We start from the raw sequence: 15368 nt of genomic DNA, 5'->3' as shown, positions 1-15368 counted from the left end.
TATAGAAGACTTGCAGAAAACAAGAACAGAGCAGCAATAGTAGTCCGTGTGAGTAATGGTGCGACGGAGACATGAACATCGATGCAGAGTCTGGGCGGTCGTTACAGAGAATCGTGGCGAATCGTCGAGTGGTGTCCGGTATCATTCCTCATACCGCGTGTCAGCATCAACAGCAAGTTCTCAATCCTGGCTTGGCGGTCCTGTAAGAGGAAGCCACGAAACAACGCCCGTCAATGTCCACAACGCACAAGGCAACTTTCCGCGGGAACGCACCTGAAGCTCCTTCATTTCGTCCTTGAGCTTGTTCACAGGCATCCGCTTCACCTCCTCCACCACCGCCTCCACGCGCTTCACGCTCGCCTCCACCCCTGCCATTGAGGCGACACGCTCCCTCCTCGCACCGAACAGCGCCCCCAGCGGGCTCCTTGGGCCCAGAGTCGGCACCTCCGTCGAGCTCGAGGGCACAATGGCCGGCAACGCAGTGGCCCGCAGGCGTGGGGAGCCTGAGGGCGACGCCATCCCAGGTGAAACTGCGCTCCGCGTCCGGGTTCGCTGCGTCTTCCGCGGAGAGAGCGAGAGGCTCGTCGTGCGCCGGATGTTCTCCGGGGGCGTTATCATGCCCGAGCGACGTAAAGGCGATGGCTGGCGATGCCTGAGCGACTCGTGCGACCGTGAGGTTTCGAGCCCGCTTGGGGCGGCCGGGGCGGACGACGGCACTTCCAAGGTGGGCCAATCTGCGCCCTCATCCTCGTTGTCGGAGTCGTCGAAGAGCCCTAGCTCACCGTGCAGGTCGATATCGAAGATCGCTTCCTGCACGTCCATGGAGCTCGACCCGAGCAGGTCGAGGATCGGCATGTGCTTGACGCTGCGGGAGAGGCTGGCGTACAGGTTATGCGCGCGCCTGGAGCTCGCTTCGCGCCACTTCTGGCCGTGGGCGAGGTAGCGTTCGTAGATGGCGATGATGATTAGTTGCGGGAACGACTGCACTGCGGGTGAGGAAGTGTCAGGCGCAACTTGGGTGAGACGAGGCTCACCGTGATTTTGATGAGGAAGACGTTCGTTGAGTGCAGCGCCCTCGGCGTCAAGACGAAGCTCAGCGGCCAGAGAATCACGAAGGCAAGGAGGTTGAATGGCGGCTGGTAGCTGAAGAGCGAGTCCTTGACTCTGGATGGGCATGTCAGACCGCGTTGTGTCACGAGGTGCGATTGAGACTCACCCTTCGATGGTGGTGATAGCATACTGGAACAGATACTCTTGTTTCGCATTCTGCAGGAAGGTCAGAATGTCAGAACTTTCAATCGGCGTGAAGTACTCACCGCGTCGATCCGCGCAAACGTGTTAGACAAGATGGAGATGAGGACTAGGAAGACAGTGAATGTGAGCCCAGCTCAGCACGAGGAGAGACGCTGCACATACTGGTAAGCAGCAGCGTGTTCGACAGCGCCGCAAAGCATGTCATGAGCACCGGTCCGAAAATAGGGTGGAAACTCTCCGCCTGCGCAAAGCTCAGGTACGTGTTGCCGAACCAGATCTGAACCATGAGCCATGCAATACTCTTCACAGACCACTTGCCAGAGTCGGCCGCTGTGACTGCGTGAGTGCAAAGGAGCGAAAAGGGGCCGCACACGACGTACCGAGACTGTGCAAGGTAAAGAGCAGTCCGGAGAAGCAGATCGCTGCGATGCCTATGAAGAAGAGGAACTCCGCCATCATCGCGCGCAGAGCACTGTGGGCCATTAGTCGGCGTATTCGAACATCGCAAAGAGGGCGGTACGTACAGCACCACGACGTTGTTAGAGACCGCAAAGAATGCGAGGCTATCAGGGTATGGGTATGTCAGTACTCTGCGTTTCGCATAGATGGCGCTTGAACACATACCGCGGGAATAGGATACATGCTCCGCATGCGAGCACGTCGAAGGCGAAGTCACAGGTATCCGCTAGCGCGAGACGTCAATCAAAACAACTCGATCACTTGGATGGAGTCGTAGGAGGCTTACCATCACCTGTATGCAGACCCTTGATGCGGAAGGCGAGGTACACAAGGAAAATGACGATGAAAGAGGAGTCGAACACATTCCAGAGCTGGTGATGTGCGTCATCAAGTCAAGGTATCTTCACTTTAATTCCAGAAAGTAGTCACCCACGTTAGCGATGTAGACTACGGTCAGCACATTAGCAGTGCAATCGTAATGTCACTTCGTGGAAGACTCACTCGTCCAGCCATGTTCCTTAGAGGCTGTATACTCCTCAAGCGCAAACGCAGAAGCGAATACGATGAATACCAGTTCGAATCCATTCATGTGATTTGGGTCCTTCGCTGTAAAGAATCAGTCTGAGAGCGGTCCTCCCGGGGACACAAGTGTCACGTACTCGACAAGCAGAGCAGGAAGGTCGTGAGTAGCAGGGCAAAGTTGAGGAACTCCAGTATCGCTCCATAACGGGGCACCCTCAACCTGTAGTGGTCTAGGAACGGCGCTTTGCTTACATCGTATACCTCAATGCTGCGTGGCTTATAGTTGTCGGCAAGCACTGAGCGGTGTGAGGTCATGGAGAAGACCATTCGGCCAGCGTAGATGTCGTTTACAACCGTCTGTACGAGTGGGGATGCGAGGAATGCCTTGGATTCGGTAGCAATGGCCATCTACGATACCATACAAGGCATGCGCGTTAGAGGAGTAGCGAACGTACGTGCATGATATACGGACTTCGAGCGCACACTGCGGGTCATACGTCCCGTCCTCCCCAACCATGTTCCGAACATCATTGATGACCTGTTCCGGCGCTCCGGCGAGGGGGTTCCAGCTTGCAGTCAAAACCGTCGCGACGCGGAGGGGGCTGGATGCAAAGGTTCCGAGGAGCTTCATGGCGAGGATCTCACAGACCGCCGCTCGAGAGAGAAGTACACCAGAGTAGGCGAGATTGTCTTCGGCTTCGGAGAGGAAGTGAGAGCGCACGACGAAGCAGGCGTAGACCACGGCGAGGTTGTCCAGCTTCGCATACTTGAAGACCAGGGGCCGAATGATAGCAAAGTTGATATCCGAGGCAGTCAATTGCCTACCAAGCATTTAGCGGACGCAGACGGGAGGGCGTAGTTCACCTACTCCCACGTTAGTGCAGTGTCTGCGAAACACTTCAGCTATGTTTCACGATATGAGAACAGATCCCATACCTATGTCCCGCTGTACATCCATTATTGTCCATCAACCATGCATGCTGAGCCGACGATACTCACCACGACGTCCTTCTTCAAGCTGGGGATCAGGGGGAAGACCTTGATTGAAGCCAGGTTCTCCGAGACAGGAGCTAAGAGCCGCGTCTCTTCGTCGACGCCATCGTGAGCCATACGTGAATCTCGTCGACGTCGGGACTCGAGGACAGAGGTGAGGAGGAACAGAGCAACGAATTCTCGCGACGAGTCCGAGCGTCACAACAGTAGTGTTCACGTGGTATCCGGCAAATTCCGCAGCGCAACAGGCTGGAGGCTCAGATGCCTGCTCAGTGCCTCAGGCTACCTCAGCTCGGCGACATCTGGAAAATGGACTAGAAAGCTTTCAAAACCTCAAGTTATTTTCTACTTATGAAGAGAAACTGTCATTGTAATGGTAAATTGCCAGTGACTCTCCAGTGGTTTATACTTTCCTCATCGTATCTGCCTCAAGGTCTTGATCGAAAGGCCCCTCACAGCGCTAGGTAGAAGTCTTCCGCTGCTTCTGTTAATTATCTTTCTCCGCACTTCCCCTTGCAACGTCTGATTGGAAGGTGCTCATGGTGGTCATTCGCCCGCGACGATGTGCGCTTCATACGCATTCAAAAAGATCCGAGGCTGCTCCGGCGCCGCCTCTGCCCGCCGGCCCGCCATACCAGGCCATATCCCAGCTGCGGGGTCGCCGCGGACCTGAAGTGGTTTGGGAGATGGGGTTCTAGCCGTTGGACTCATGACCGTACCTCCTGCCACTTTCTGGACTTTCCCCCTGGCTCACGGCACTCGCCCGAGCATTCCCCGTGGGATCTGGGGACTCCCAGCGTAATAGACTGCACGCGAACCATGCACGCGTTCAACCTAGACACCAGGACGTTATATAAGCTCGCAAGCATCGGCTCATGAGCTTTTGAGGTCTCACTTGGACTATCGCCTTCGCCTAGCGATCTCTGGCGACTGCACAACTCAGGTTAGACGTCTGAAGGCCCGAGGATCCTGGATCAGCTTTCCGACATGGGTGTCGTCTACAACATCTTCCTTGCCGCCTTCTGTGCAATAGGTGCGACGAGTTCTAATACGTCCGTCATTGTTCCAGAAGATGCTGAGTTAGTATGTCTTCTTCCTGTCGTCAGGTTCCTTCTTGTTCGGGTAAGCAGGAGCTCAAGGTCCTTCCGTTCCTGTGGGTGCTGAGCGTTCTCCTCCTCGGTGGTGCAGATATGACAGGCGAGTCTGCGCCCTTCCGTGATAGACTTGCAGGACACTTCACTGACTGCCATCTCCAGTGGTATCATCGCGTCGGTCATCACGTTCGACTCCTTCAAAGCGTTCATCAACAATCCGGGAAATTATGACAGCCTCTCAGGAGCCGTCGTATCGACATTCACGGGCGGATGCTTCTTCGGAGCAGCTATAGCTGGATGGTGAGTTTTGGGAGTACAGCTCGAGTGCCCCTACTGACCAAATACGTAGGACCAATGATAAGTTGGGACGTATTCGGACGGTGCAGGTAGGTCAACCTGTAACTCGTCACAGACTTACGGACTGATGGTCACCAGATTGGTGCAATCTTGGCTCTCTGGGGATGCTCCATGCAAGCTGGAGCAAACAACTTTGCTTGCATGCTCGTTGGTCGTATCGTTGCTGGATTTGCTATAGGGTGCGTCGCCTTGTCACCCATGAGTACATTGGAGTCCCTGACCTTGCGTTCTCAGAGTACTGTCCATGACCGTTCCTCTCTACAACGTATGTCTCATGCTCATTCGTTATCGGACGACCTCCGGTTGACAACGCGACTCTAGACTGAGATCGCCCCACCCAAGCATCGCGGCTTCATGGTTGGCCTCGCGCAGCAAATGATCGGTATTGGATTCATCGTCGCCAACTGGGTCGGATACGGCTGTCAGTTCCTCAAGGGCAATACCGAATGGCGGCTTCCGCTCGGTCTCCAGCTCGCCCCCGCCTTGCTGCTCCTTCTCGGAAGCCCTTTCATGCCGCAGTCGCCTCGATGGCTCCTCGAGCACGGCCGTGACGAGGAGGCACTCGCAGTTGTGCGCAAACTGCACGGAAACAGTGCCGAAGCGCAGAGGGCGGCCGACGAAGAGTTTGCCGAGATGCAAACGACGATCAAGGCGGAACTGCTCGTCCGCTCGCGCTCTATTTCTGACCTCTGGGCTACCCGGGGCATGCTCAAACGCACGCTCGTCGCTGTCGGCGTGCAGGTGTTCGGGCAATTCTCTGGCATCAACGTCATCAACTACTTTGGTCCGTCGATGTACAAGGCATTGGGTCTCACTTCCGGCCAGTCGCTGCTCGTGCAGGGTATCTATGGTGCTGTCGGGCCCATTACAAACTTTTTGTACGTTATTTTCTTTATCTGATCTACATTCGAATTCTGACTAGAGGAATGCAGCTTCATTACCCTCATTCTCGACACGGTCGGCCGCAAGAAGCCGCTCATGTTTGGTGCAGGAAGCTTCGTTGTGACTTACTCCGTCCTAACAGCTATCGTCGCGTCATTCCCCCCGGACGAGTCCACGAACCATGCTGCCCAAAGAGCGGGAATCGCGATGATCTTCCTCACGAGTATCTTCTTCTCGCTCAGCTTCGGTCCAGTCAGCTGGGTGCTCGCATCTGAGGTAAGTCGCAAATTGCATTTTCATCATCTGCATGCCATGTCTGACTGGCATGGGTTTCGGGTAGGTCTTCCCAACAAGGACGCGCTCTATCGGCACCAGTGTGGCTACTTGCGCTAACTGGGCATTCAACGTGCTCTTTTCACAAGTTTCGAACATTGCCATCAACAACATATCTTGGAGATACTACCTCGTCTTCATCTGCCTGAACTTTGTCGACTTCGTCCTCATCGGCCTGTTCTTTCCTGAGACCAAAGGTACGACAGCTTCCTTCCGCACGCTTAATGGTCACTGATATCGATCCCCATTCAGGCAAGACGCTCGAGGATATGGCGGAGATATTCGGAGACGAGATCGACGCGCACGACGTGCTCGAGTCCGCCCATGTTAACGACAAGCTGGATCACGAGAAGCTCGAGGAAAAATCAGCATAGAGGTTCGAAGCAAAAACAATGACAAGACCTCTATATGATAATAGGCCTGGGAGATGTGTCGTGTACGATACAGGCTGGTACGATACAGGCTGAAACACTAGTACACTCAATCCCAGCTCCTGCGATGCCTGCGACGATCGTAACTTGGTAGCATCGTGATGTCAGGGGTCTCCTTGAACTGATACTTAACTGCAAGCAAGGAAATCAGCACTGAGACGACGGGACATGAACCGGACTGCGCAACGTACACAACGAATGCCCAGACGCATCATACGCATAGCCGTAGTAGTCCTCCCGGTGACAAGCCGGGCGAGGCCAAAGGCGCTTTGCACCGTCAATAACAGCCGGGTTGCGTTTCGCCCACTGAGGGACCCGCGCCTTGCGATAGACAGGGCGAGTACTGAGATAGTCATGGAAGTCTCGAACAGTCGCAGCGTACAGGGTCGACCGCTTGGCGTCCCACGCAAGGGCTTGGACGCAGTTGTTCCCTGTGGACAGGTCGTACACGACCGCTCGAGCCCGGAGGTCCCACAATTTGACGCAGTGGCCATCGTCGCATCCTGTGAACAATGCTGTCGACGGGATTAGTTACCTAAATCAATGAATATGAGATGAGGGACGGTACTCACTGGGTATTCCGTCTGGATGCGTGAATACGACGTCGGGGCATGCTTCACCTTTCTTGACCGCCTCGATGGTGATCGTGGGTAAGGGGCTCCGCACATCGTATATCCTTGCATGCCCGTCCATAGAGGCCGTCGCGAAGGCGTTCGCATCTCCCATACTGGAGGAAAACTTGAACGCCGTTCCAGCATGTCCTAGGTACCGAGCCGCGACGCGTCCCCCATGCTCAAGGTCGATCGAGACGCACGCGTGCCGCTCCGCCCTGTCGAGATCTTCGGCAGCAAGAAGCGTGCTAGCGCCGTGGTGATAGTGGAAGGCCCAAGGATAGAGCTCGCTGTCCTCGAAGTTGACCGTCGTAGTCGGGTGGTTGCCAGGAGAGTTCTCGAACGGGCCCGTGATCTCCTCGTCCCAAAGACCGTACTCGGCGAACCGACCCTGACCGATCCGCTGTCTGCCATGGTGTGTCTGCAACTGATCCAGATTCCAAATTGCCGCCTTTCCTCGCCCCGCGCGGACAAGTCTGCCATTTGGGAGGATTTCCATTGCGCCCTCGTACCGGTCACATCGCATGGTGTGGACCGCAGCGCCCGTGCTGTCTTCAGGAGCCAAGATGCGGATGTCGGTATCCCAGCAGAAGGACTTGATGCGAGCCTCGTCGGCTATGAACATCAGTTTGCGATCTTCGTCCATTGCCAGGTGGAACGCCGTCTTCGAGAGCTCCGAGTATATGCGGACGCCTTCTACGTATTCTGGGGCGGCGTCCTCGTTCAGGCGGTAGTAGTGCAGGACCGGGTAGCGCAGCTCTTGTCGCACCATCATGGCAAGGACAGCAAGGCAGGAAGAACCAGACGAGACCTGTGCTGCGACGGGAGAGGAGATGCTCCGCGCTGAGACCTCGCATCGCGCCTGATAGAGGGCCCGGGCATTGGGGGTGTTGTCGTCTGCGGATACTGCGACACCATCCCGAAAACGCGAGAGACGTGAGGTTAAGGCATGAGGAGGCGTAGTATCTGTCCAGGGACCAGCTGATGGGCACTCAGCCGTCAGGTCTACACCATATATGGCCATGACTGCTGCAATGATTTCAGGGTCTGTTGTCAAAAGGTCAGCATTCAAGCACGGCACAGATGCTCATGTGAAGGTAACTCTCACCCCACATATCTGACATAATGTCTTCCGCAGGCTGCCCCTCTTCAGCATGAGCAAACGATCCCAGATGCCATCCTGAGCCCGAGGATCTCGATAACTCTCGCGCGAAAGACACCGCCTGGTCGAGCAACTCGTCCGCGGTATTCACCAGCTGTTCAATATCGGGTATGTCTGCTTCGTGGGCTTCCCGGATAACTTGACAGATGTCTTTGAGAATCCCAAGGAAGGTTCCTTCCTCGTCGATGTCCTTTCGGTTTTCTTCTGTATACACATCGTACCGGTCCTCAATTTCCGTCAGGCGCCGCAGCCAGGGCGACGGTTCTGTGTCCGATTCGGAGTTTGACATGGCAATTCAGCCGGGAGCGGTATTGGAGAGGGTAAAGGCGGTATGCGGAGCGCAGATTATTGTACAAACCTTGACGGGAAAATTTGAGGACAATTCCTCAGCTAAGCGCCAAATCGAGATAGAATTCTGATCGGGAGGAGTTCCTAGGCCCTCGTACTCGTGATCCAGTACTTAGTATGTTTCTTCAGTAATTGTATCCATCGGTCAATGCATTAGACACATCGCTCAAAACTGCGATAACTGGTGGTCATCTTCGGAGAAAGGCGTTGCAGGCTATCTCGGACTAGGATGTATGCCCGTCAGTTCGGATCCGAAAGTTACTCTGCCTTTGTGGGCAGATATTGACATCATTACTTGCATACAGACGAGTAGATAGCATACAAGTACGTGAGGTGAGGATGACTCACATTCTGTGCTGGATCGGAGTCCGACACGCCTCGGGGTGGGCGCTCCATTGAAGACAGCGTTTGGTGGGCCGTCAGTCATTAGTACTGCCCAAGAAGTACATCATGTTGGTACTGGTAGGGCCGGGAGAAGAGAGAAGACGATAACGCGTGTAGAGTAGTAGTAGGTTACTGCTAAGTTTTTCTCTTGAAGTTGTCAGAGGTGCCCGGAGCAAGCCGGTCCGAGGTGCCCTGGGAACGTTTGTGACTGTGACTGTGACCTTTGTCAGCGGCAGGCGCTCCCAGGCGACCTTCAGCTTCTTGCTCTTGACCGCCAATGATGAGCGAACACACACTGGCTCTCGATCACCTCCCTGTTGAGGTGAGTGGGTAAACATACGCATGCGTGCTTGTGCCTGATATAGCATGGGGCTATAGTTGCTCTACGAGATCCACCTTTTCGCGCTCTCCCCCGCTTTGCCTATCACCTCCAAACATCTACATGCCGTCTTCAAGCTCGCACCGACAACTATTCACGCGGAATGGCTCATAGAATGTTGGCGGGCAGCCGCAGACCTCTCCTGGCCGGTGAAACGGGACGGCTTCGTATCATACGCGCTACGCTTCCCAATCTGCACGCGGAACGTCCTCGAGGCAATGTGGAGAATCCCGAAGCTCCCATTCAACCCGGCGCACCAAGTCACAATCCTTCCACGCCGCCTCTTCCGCAACTTAGCTCCTCGAAACGAGCCCGGCCAGCCGCCATGGACCGTCGATGACGAACCGATCCCTTTCCTCCGATACCTCTGCACTCATCCAGAAGTCCCTAGGGTCGTGGCAGACTCGTACGACGGCTATGCTCTCACGCGCGCCGTGTACGCGTGCTTCAAGCCACTCGTACGCGTATTGCTAGATTTAGGCGTATCGCCGACGTGCAAGCAGAATCTCGCAGTCATGGTGGCAATCCGACAGAGGAATCTTTCTCTTGTACGGATGCTCATCGAGCGGGACTACCGGAACGCCGAACTGAACAGCGCGCCTCCGAGGAAGCGTCGCCGTCTCGGTGTTGGCAGAGCCTCAGATATCGGGAGTTCGGATGGGCGAGAGGCGTTGCCTGGAGGAAGCACATCCACTCCGTCGGGCAGTGGGAAAAGGCGGAAGCTCGCAGACCGAGTTACTGTCAACTCGGATATGTTGAAGCTGGCGGTGAAGTGCGACGCGCGAGACATCGTGGAGTACTTCATGAAGGAGAAGGGGTGTGTGCCGGACATGCAGACGGTGTTGATGATGAGCCGATGACGCAATTTAGGGAATGATATGCCTTCAGGATATGGATGGAACGTTCGTGTGTTCCGATGACTATATTCACCGGACAATGCAGCTTCGTCAATGCTGACATCTTCCGAAAGAACTATGCAGTCTGTCCCCACGGTAAGTGGTCTCGGAGACCTTCTTGACATCTAGTGCTCACCTCGCTGCCAAGGGATTTGTGTGCTGTCGTTGACTTCCAATATCTGAGGGCATCATCTCAGTTCTTATGGCGTATAGTATTTTTCCCGATTTGAGTTGAGTCGACCTCACCGATACGAAGCCGTCTAGCGCCAACTACCTAGGGTCTCAGCATCTCACACCATGCCGACGACCGCGCTCACACTTCACAGAAAGCCTACTTGGACACCGGCAACACCGATGGAAGATCGAGTGAGGTTATTTCGTGAGCTGTGCAAAACACTCCGGATCGGACCTTGAACAGCGCTCTCTTCATCTCTTCACAGATGTCTTTGACGTGTTGCTGATGCAACGCAAGTGCTTCTTTACCTTGATCTACTTCTCCCAGGAAACTCGATTTTCTCCGTACGTGGAGTCGATCGGTCGATTACTTGCGCGGTTTGCATATGCGCACAGGCAAGACCACTATGGCCACAGGCAGGTTGGAATTGCTGTCAAGCTCTGTATGTCAGCTCACTGGTGAGTCTAATTCTTTAAGTGGACATTGGCAACTACTCGCCGCTCGGTAGTGCCGACGTCAGCAGGAGCTGAGTGCTGAGCTCTGACAGATCCCCTTTGTCATAACAGCCACCTCGAAGTCGACGGTTCTTCTTCAATTCAGTCGTTGGCCATACTTAGACTGCACGTAGGAGACACAATGCGGCGTGGCAAACAACAAACATTGATTGGATCTCGACGAAGCGCGCCGGCATTGCTGCTGGCGGACACAAGCTAAACCAATGTATCCCACGCCGATTCGGTTAGGAGCGGATGTCCTGAGAGTAGGTCTGTTACTGGACAACTCTGCTTGGAGACTTCGTCTCGAGGGCAGTGTTCGGGCCATATTCACTGCATATCACTTATTCCACCAGCTTGAGTTGGGTGTACTGTACGTAGTACAAATACTTCAAGGAGACCGGTGAGTCGACAGCCCACCTCCCATTCACTTCATTCTCACTTCTTGCAAAGTACTCACTCCTTCACTCTTCTCCACTCCTCGGACTTCACCATGTTCGCAGCCGGTCTGCTTATCATTGTACTTGCGTTCTTCGCGCCCCTCCAGTCCCTAGCGAGGCCGGCACCTCGCTCGGATACACTCGTCATCCGGTTCAACGTTATCGACCCTCGTCCGGTTCGCATATCGCATGTTACTCTTGCCCAACCAGACTAACCATGTTGTGTGCAGTACCCGGGTACCGGACCCAGAATTACCCGCTGTATTGCGGGTGACTGTCCCCGCGATCTCGTCCAGCGCCGCGCTCATGGCAAGGGCGGTGCAGACGGTCAGGATGCCAACGGCCAAGACGGCCAAGACGGTCAGGACGCTGTCGGTCAGAACGGTGGTGTCGCGATCGGCGGCGACGCCAATGGTCAAGACGCCGTCGGCCAGGATGGCGGGGACGCCACTGGCACTGGCACTGGTAATAATGACAACCAGGTCGTTTCCGTCGGCGGGCACACCATCGTCATCCAGAACGGGCAGATTGTCTCCGTCGATGGCCAGCCTGTCGGCGGCAGCGGCGCGAATGGCCAGGATGGATCGGCTTCGGGCGGTCAAGCGGGGTCTGCTGGCCAAGGCGGGTCCGCTTCTGGGGGCCAGGCTGTTGCGGGGAAGGGTGAAATTGGCGGACAGGACGGCGTCGCTACCCCTGGCAAGCGCGGGGTTGTCCTTCCTTGAGCAAGTGCTCATCTGGGTGGATTGGGTAGACGCACGGACTCGAATACTATGATGGTCGATGTTTGGTCATCGTGGCGGTCATCATGCACACCCGTAGTTCAAAGTTATTCAGCATTGAATCTTCGTAACATAACACGGCAGGCATACTGGCGTTTCGGACGGGCGAAAAGGCGAGCCATATACGCCGCGCGAGGATAACTCTTGTCTCGTTTCAGAGCCCAACCGGCCAAAAGGTTTCCTTTCAGCCTGAAACCTGGCCGAAAGGTAACCTCGCGCGGCGAATTTTGGCCCATTGGCGCGCCTTTTGTCCCGTCCGAAACGCCGGGATGCCTGTCGTGTAAGGTTTAATCTGGATAAATCGTGCTATACTTCTTACGAGAGACGTGTTAGTCTGAATTGCTCCGAAAAACCCAGGTGGCTGCTCAGTCGCTTGAACAGCAGAACATAGGGTTGATGCGGCGCCGTTCCAATACTCTTCTATCCGTGCCGGCCCGAGTTCGCTGCACAGCTCAGCGTAGCCACCCCAGAAGATGCCATGTGGCTTTGTGGTGTTTTTGAAGAGAGGAGCACAATTCTGAGCGCGAACCTTAGGATCGACCACGAGGCCGAGTTGGCGATGTACAGTTTTCATCGGTTAACCACATTCCAGTTGAAAATCCGAACAGCATGGCCGACACAAGTAGCATGCGAATTATGGGCTTCTTGAGCCTCATAGAGCTTGTACGCCTGTCGTACTTGGGGTGCGAAGCTCAAGAGGGCTGGCAATGGCTGGCACTGGTGACGGGCCCCAGGGTCTAGCGCCCGTGGACATCGTGCCCTCCCACCCGCACTTTGCGATCACCGCAACTCTTGGGAACACTTCGACATCTTGTTGATGACCACTTCGATTCGCCATGAATGTACGATTTCCGGGCTCGAGCTCTTTTCTGTATCTTGACTTCCGGTACAGTATACTCGATGACACGAATTCCTAGGTCGTCTTTGGCTGTAAACCTTCAAAGCTTCAACATTGCAACTTCAAGCCTGGCCGCCCGTGAGCACTATCAAGATCTCATCGTGCCTTGTGCAGGTCGCCGCCCGCCCAGAAGAAGATGAGTGGGCGCCGCATTTATATTGAATCGATTGCGGCAGGGACGACCGTTATCTGCCCAAAATGCACAAAGCACCTAGTCAAGCACTGCCCTCTCTTCCTTCGAAACTCTCTTAGAACGCGAAGTGCGAGGCTTCTAGCAACTTGAATACGTCTTCATCACAACCGCCTGGCACTGCCGACGAGCTATACATAAGCATGCGCCGCATGCCAGGGGGACTCATCCTGTACCCACCGCACCCCAGCTCTCCCTCAACTTCCCTACCATGCATGGCTCAGGCCCCGCAGCCTGGGACATATACGCAAAGGAACTCTGGCCACTCCGCTATGGACATCCCCTCTGGTACCCTGAGCCTTGTCCCGATTTCGGAGAAGTCCGCATCGGAGATGTCGGATACCTCCGCGAGGGTAACTTCACTCGCCTATTCAACGCCATGCACGGTGCGGACCATCCTCTCAATGTTGTGAGGGGCGTCCCGTGTGGTCATGAAGTCTTCGATCCGGACAACCTCATGCTTAAGCACCTGCCCAACGCCATCACTCAGTCGCACTTGCACAGCAAGAATATCCGATCGACCTCGATCTCTGCGGCAGCCTCTGCAAAGTGTGTTGTTACTTCATTGTTCCTGTTCGTCTTTGCTCACCAAGAATATTAGCGAGCCTGGATTAGCTGCTACCGCAGGATTGCGCTACCAGTGCAGCGAGACGTCTGGCGCGCTCCTGATGCTGAAGAAACCCGCACACAGGACGTACATCGACTGCAGCATCCACATCAAGAAATACTTCCGCACCCACATATCTAGCTGGCTCGACTTCGCGAACGGTCCTCTGGGTATCGGTCTCGAGGAGAAGGACATTGTCTTCGTCTCGGGTCACACGAAGACCTCAGTCTGGGCCGAGGCCGCGTTCGATCAACGCAGTTCTGGGGGCGAACTCGTCATCGCTGGAGGTTGCGCAGTGCCTTCGGTCGGTGGAGAGTTCCGCGTGTCTATGTCGCATGATGCAGCAGCGATGGTCCACGCGCGCGAAGGACCTGCGGATCGCGTGGCGGCGTGGAGAGGCGGTGTGGAGTCCGTCGAAAAGGACGACCAGAGCATCTTTATCAACTACTACAAGATGAAAACCAGATTCTTCCGTTCCATTGTGGTGCAAGGGGCGGCAGGGCCTCATGAACTCCCTGACGACTACTCGGATGATGACTTGGGACAGTCAGACTCCGCCGCCTTCCCCACTATTCAGGACGATGATCTGGACATTCTTGACCAGGCACGTGGGCTAAAATGCATCCCAATCTCGGACAGCTTCGCTGATGGCATGCTCTCAGGATTATGATCCAGTCGACTATCTCCTGGATTATATCTTAAAGGCGCGACCTTCGTATATCTCCTGATGCCAATACCGTACTGACCGCCCTCTCACATACAGCATTCCGAGGCGCAGAAGGCCTGTGCAACGGACGCTGATCTCAGTGCCCTATTTCAAGTGAGCATTATCTGTTTGCCGCGTATGACCGCTGAGAGATGTTGATCATTGTTCAGGATCAATTCCTCCCCGATGACCTGGAAGGCGCCCTCGAGGCGATTGCACCTCTAGTGTGTGTAGATGATGACGGAGGTACGTTCATGGCTACTACATGTCCGGAAGTTGTCTCATTCAGCGAGACCAGTGGGAACAATTGTATCGTCAGGCGATCCTATGTGCGCGACACACGGGGCCGACTTACGGCTTCCTGCTATAACAGACAATCCTGACCAACAAGCCTTCTTTGTTCCAACACCTGGCCTGTCCTCGGGAACCCGTATCCCATCTCTCTCTGCGTCGCTCCAAGCGTCTGATAACTCTCACCCTTGCACTGAGCAGAATGGAAACGACCACACCTCGCCTTCGCTTCATCCGCTACCCTCTCCACCTGCTGATCATGGCCTTCTTCATCCCCCTTCCATAGCGCCGTCCACATATACTGCCACTAGGCTGGTGATGGACAAGGCAAAGAGCAACCGTACAATGCACCTGCGAGATATGGACGAGGCGAGGGATAGGGCTACCAGCTCACACCGTGACGACGACCTGGGATCCTCTCTAGATCTGGAGCCCCCTCCAAAGCATGGTGACCTTGCGACCTTCTCAAGAGCGTCAGACGTGCTGGCGACAGATGACCATCTATCCTCCTCTTTCAAGCCAGTGCCGCCATGCGGAGACAGCCTTCCCTGGTATGATCGCGACCGCGAATATCGCCTGACACGCGATTCCGCCGAGCTGGATATCGGAGACCGTGACTCCATGCCTGCAGGATGTTATGAGTCGCAGCGCTCGCCACCGTCAAGGTCGCCCGAGGACGGAGG

The 15368-nt window shown here is 55.3% G+C and overlaps 6 protein-coding genes across 6 annotated transcripts; 4 read left to right on the top strand and 2 right to left on the bottom strand.

The window, feature by feature from the left end:
- Positions 1-60: 60 nt before the first annotated feature.
- L226DRAFT_540689 (uncharacterized protein) lies at positions 61-3380 on the bottom strand. The gene is made up of 17 exons (XM_067681925.1): positions 3235-3380; positions 3172-3181; positions 3104-3122; positions 2708-3056; positions 2373-2643; positions 2215-2319; positions 2147-2160; positions 2000-2084; positions 1879-1939; positions 1779-1817; positions 1635-1726; positions 1417-1584; positions 1317-1360; positions 1217-1266; positions 1035-1164; positions 274-981; positions 61-200 (listed from the first exon to the last, which is right to left on the bottom strand). Exons 1-17 carry the CDS (start codon positions 3343-3345, stop codon positions 102-104), a joined length of 2355 nt encoding a protein of 784 aa, XP_067528995.1. The 5' UTR covers positions 3346-3380; the 3' UTR covers positions 61-101.
- Positions 3381-3844: 464 nt separating this feature from the next.
- L226DRAFT_563895 (general substrate transporter) lies at positions 3845-6442 on the top strand. The gene is made up of 11 exons (XM_067683589.1): positions 3845-4261; positions 4335-4350; positions 4417-4425; positions 4485-4622; positions 4672-4708; positions 4758-4858; positions 4914-4944; positions 5001-5557; positions 5612-5837; positions 5902-6091; positions 6147-6442. Exons 1-11 carry the CDS (start codon positions 4216-4218, stop codon positions 6266-6268), a joined length of 1473 nt encoding a protein of 490 aa, XP_067528994.1. The 5' UTR covers positions 3845-4215; the 3' UTR covers positions 6269-6442.
- Positions 6147-8459, bottom strand: L226DRAFT_343099 (uncharacterized protein). Its single transcript, XM_067674093.1, has 4 exons — positions 8045-8459; positions 6898-7983; positions 6517-6840; positions 6147-6457 (listed from the first exon to the last, which is right to left on the bottom strand). The coding sequence occupies exons 1-4, from the start codon at positions 8385-8387 to the stop codon at positions 6375-6377; spliced, it is 1836 nt and encodes a 611-aa protein (XP_067528993.1). The 5' UTR covers positions 8388-8459; the 3' UTR covers positions 6147-6374.
- A 646-nt stretch (positions 8460-9105) lies between these two features.
- Positions 9106-10372, top strand: L226DRAFT_343074 (uncharacterized protein; the record flags this gene model as incomplete). The annotated part of the gene is made up of 4 exons (XM_067674092.1): positions 9106-9152; positions 9209-10201; positions 10254-10312; positions 10370-10372. Coding segments are annotated over 2 exons (908 nt in total), but the record flags the coding sequence as incomplete, so codon positions are not given.
- Positions 10373-11267: 895 nt separating this feature from the next.
- On the top strand, positions 11268-11936 carry L226DRAFT_576393 (uncharacterized protein; the record flags this gene model as incomplete). The annotated part of the gene is made up of 2 exons (XM_067685349.1): positions 11268-11390; positions 11445-11936. 2 exons carry the CDS (start codon positions 11268-11270, stop codon positions 11934-11936), a joined length of 615 nt encoding a protein of 204 aa, XP_067528991.1.
- Positions 11937-13292: 1356 nt separating this feature from the next.
- L226DRAFT_548538 (uncharacterized protein) lies at positions 13293-14358 on the top strand (the record flags this gene model as incomplete). Its single annotated transcript, XM_067682603.1, has 2 exons — positions 13293-13630; positions 13683-14358. The coding sequence occupies 2 exons, from the start codon at positions 13293-13295 to the stop codon at positions 14356-14358; spliced, it is 1014 nt and encodes a 337-aa protein (XP_067528990.1).
- Between the last annotated feature and the right edge of the window lie 1010 nt (positions 14359-15368).

The sequence above is a fragment of the Lentinus tigrinus genome, assembly GCF_003813185.1.
Source record: "Lentinus tigrinus ALCF2SS1-7 unplaced genomic scaffold L226scaffold_63, whole genome shotgun sequence".
In the NCBI taxonomy this organism is placed as follows: domain Eukaryota; kingdom Fungi; phylum Basidiomycota; class Agaricomycetes; order Polyporales; family Polyporaceae; genus Lentinus; species Lentinus tigrinus.
Note: the sequence above shows the minus strand (reverse complement) of the source record. Positions and strands in the feature narration are given on the sequence as shown.

Excerpts from the sequence above, each read along its gene's own strand:
- L226DRAFT_563895 (XM_067683589.1), top strand. The coding sequence starts at position 4,216 with ATGGGTGTCGTCTACAACATCTTCCTTGCCGCCTTCTGTGCAATAG. Across the intron at positions 5,838-5,901 it reads GCTGGGTGCTCGCATCTGAG|GTCTTCCCAACAAGGACGCG; the intron begins GTAAGTCGCAAA and ends GGTTTCGGGTAG. Across the intron at positions 6,092-6,146 it reads GTTCTTTCCTGAGACCAAAG|GCAAGACGCTCGAGGATATG; the intron begins GTACGACAGCTT and ends ATCCCCATTCAG.
- L226DRAFT_343099 (XM_067674093.1), bottom strand. The coding sequence starts at position 8,387 with ATGTCAAACTCCGAATCGGACACAGAACCGTCGCCCTGGCTGCGGCGC. Across the intron at positions 7,984-8,044 it reads CATTATGTCAGATATGTGGG|ACCCTGAAATCATTGCAGCA; the intron begins GTGAGAGTTACC and ends TTTTGACAACAG. Across the intron at positions 6,841-6,897 it reads GCATCCAGACGGAATACCCA|CATTGTTCACAGGATGCGAC; the intron begins GTGAGTACCGTC and ends TCCCGTCGACAG.
- L226DRAFT_540689 (XM_067681925.1), bottom strand. The coding sequence starts at position 3,345 with ATGGCTCACGATGGCGTCGACGAAGAGACGCGGCTCTTAGCTCCTGTC. Across the intron at positions 2,320-2,372 it reads CTTCCTGCTCTGCTTGTCGA|CGAAGGACCCAAATCACATG; the intron begins GTACGTGACACT and ends GATTCTTTACAG. Across the intron at positions 1,585-1,634 it reads CTTTACCTTGCACAGTCTCG|CGGCCGACTCTGGCAAGTGG; the intron begins GTACGTCGTGTG and ends ACGCAGTCACAG.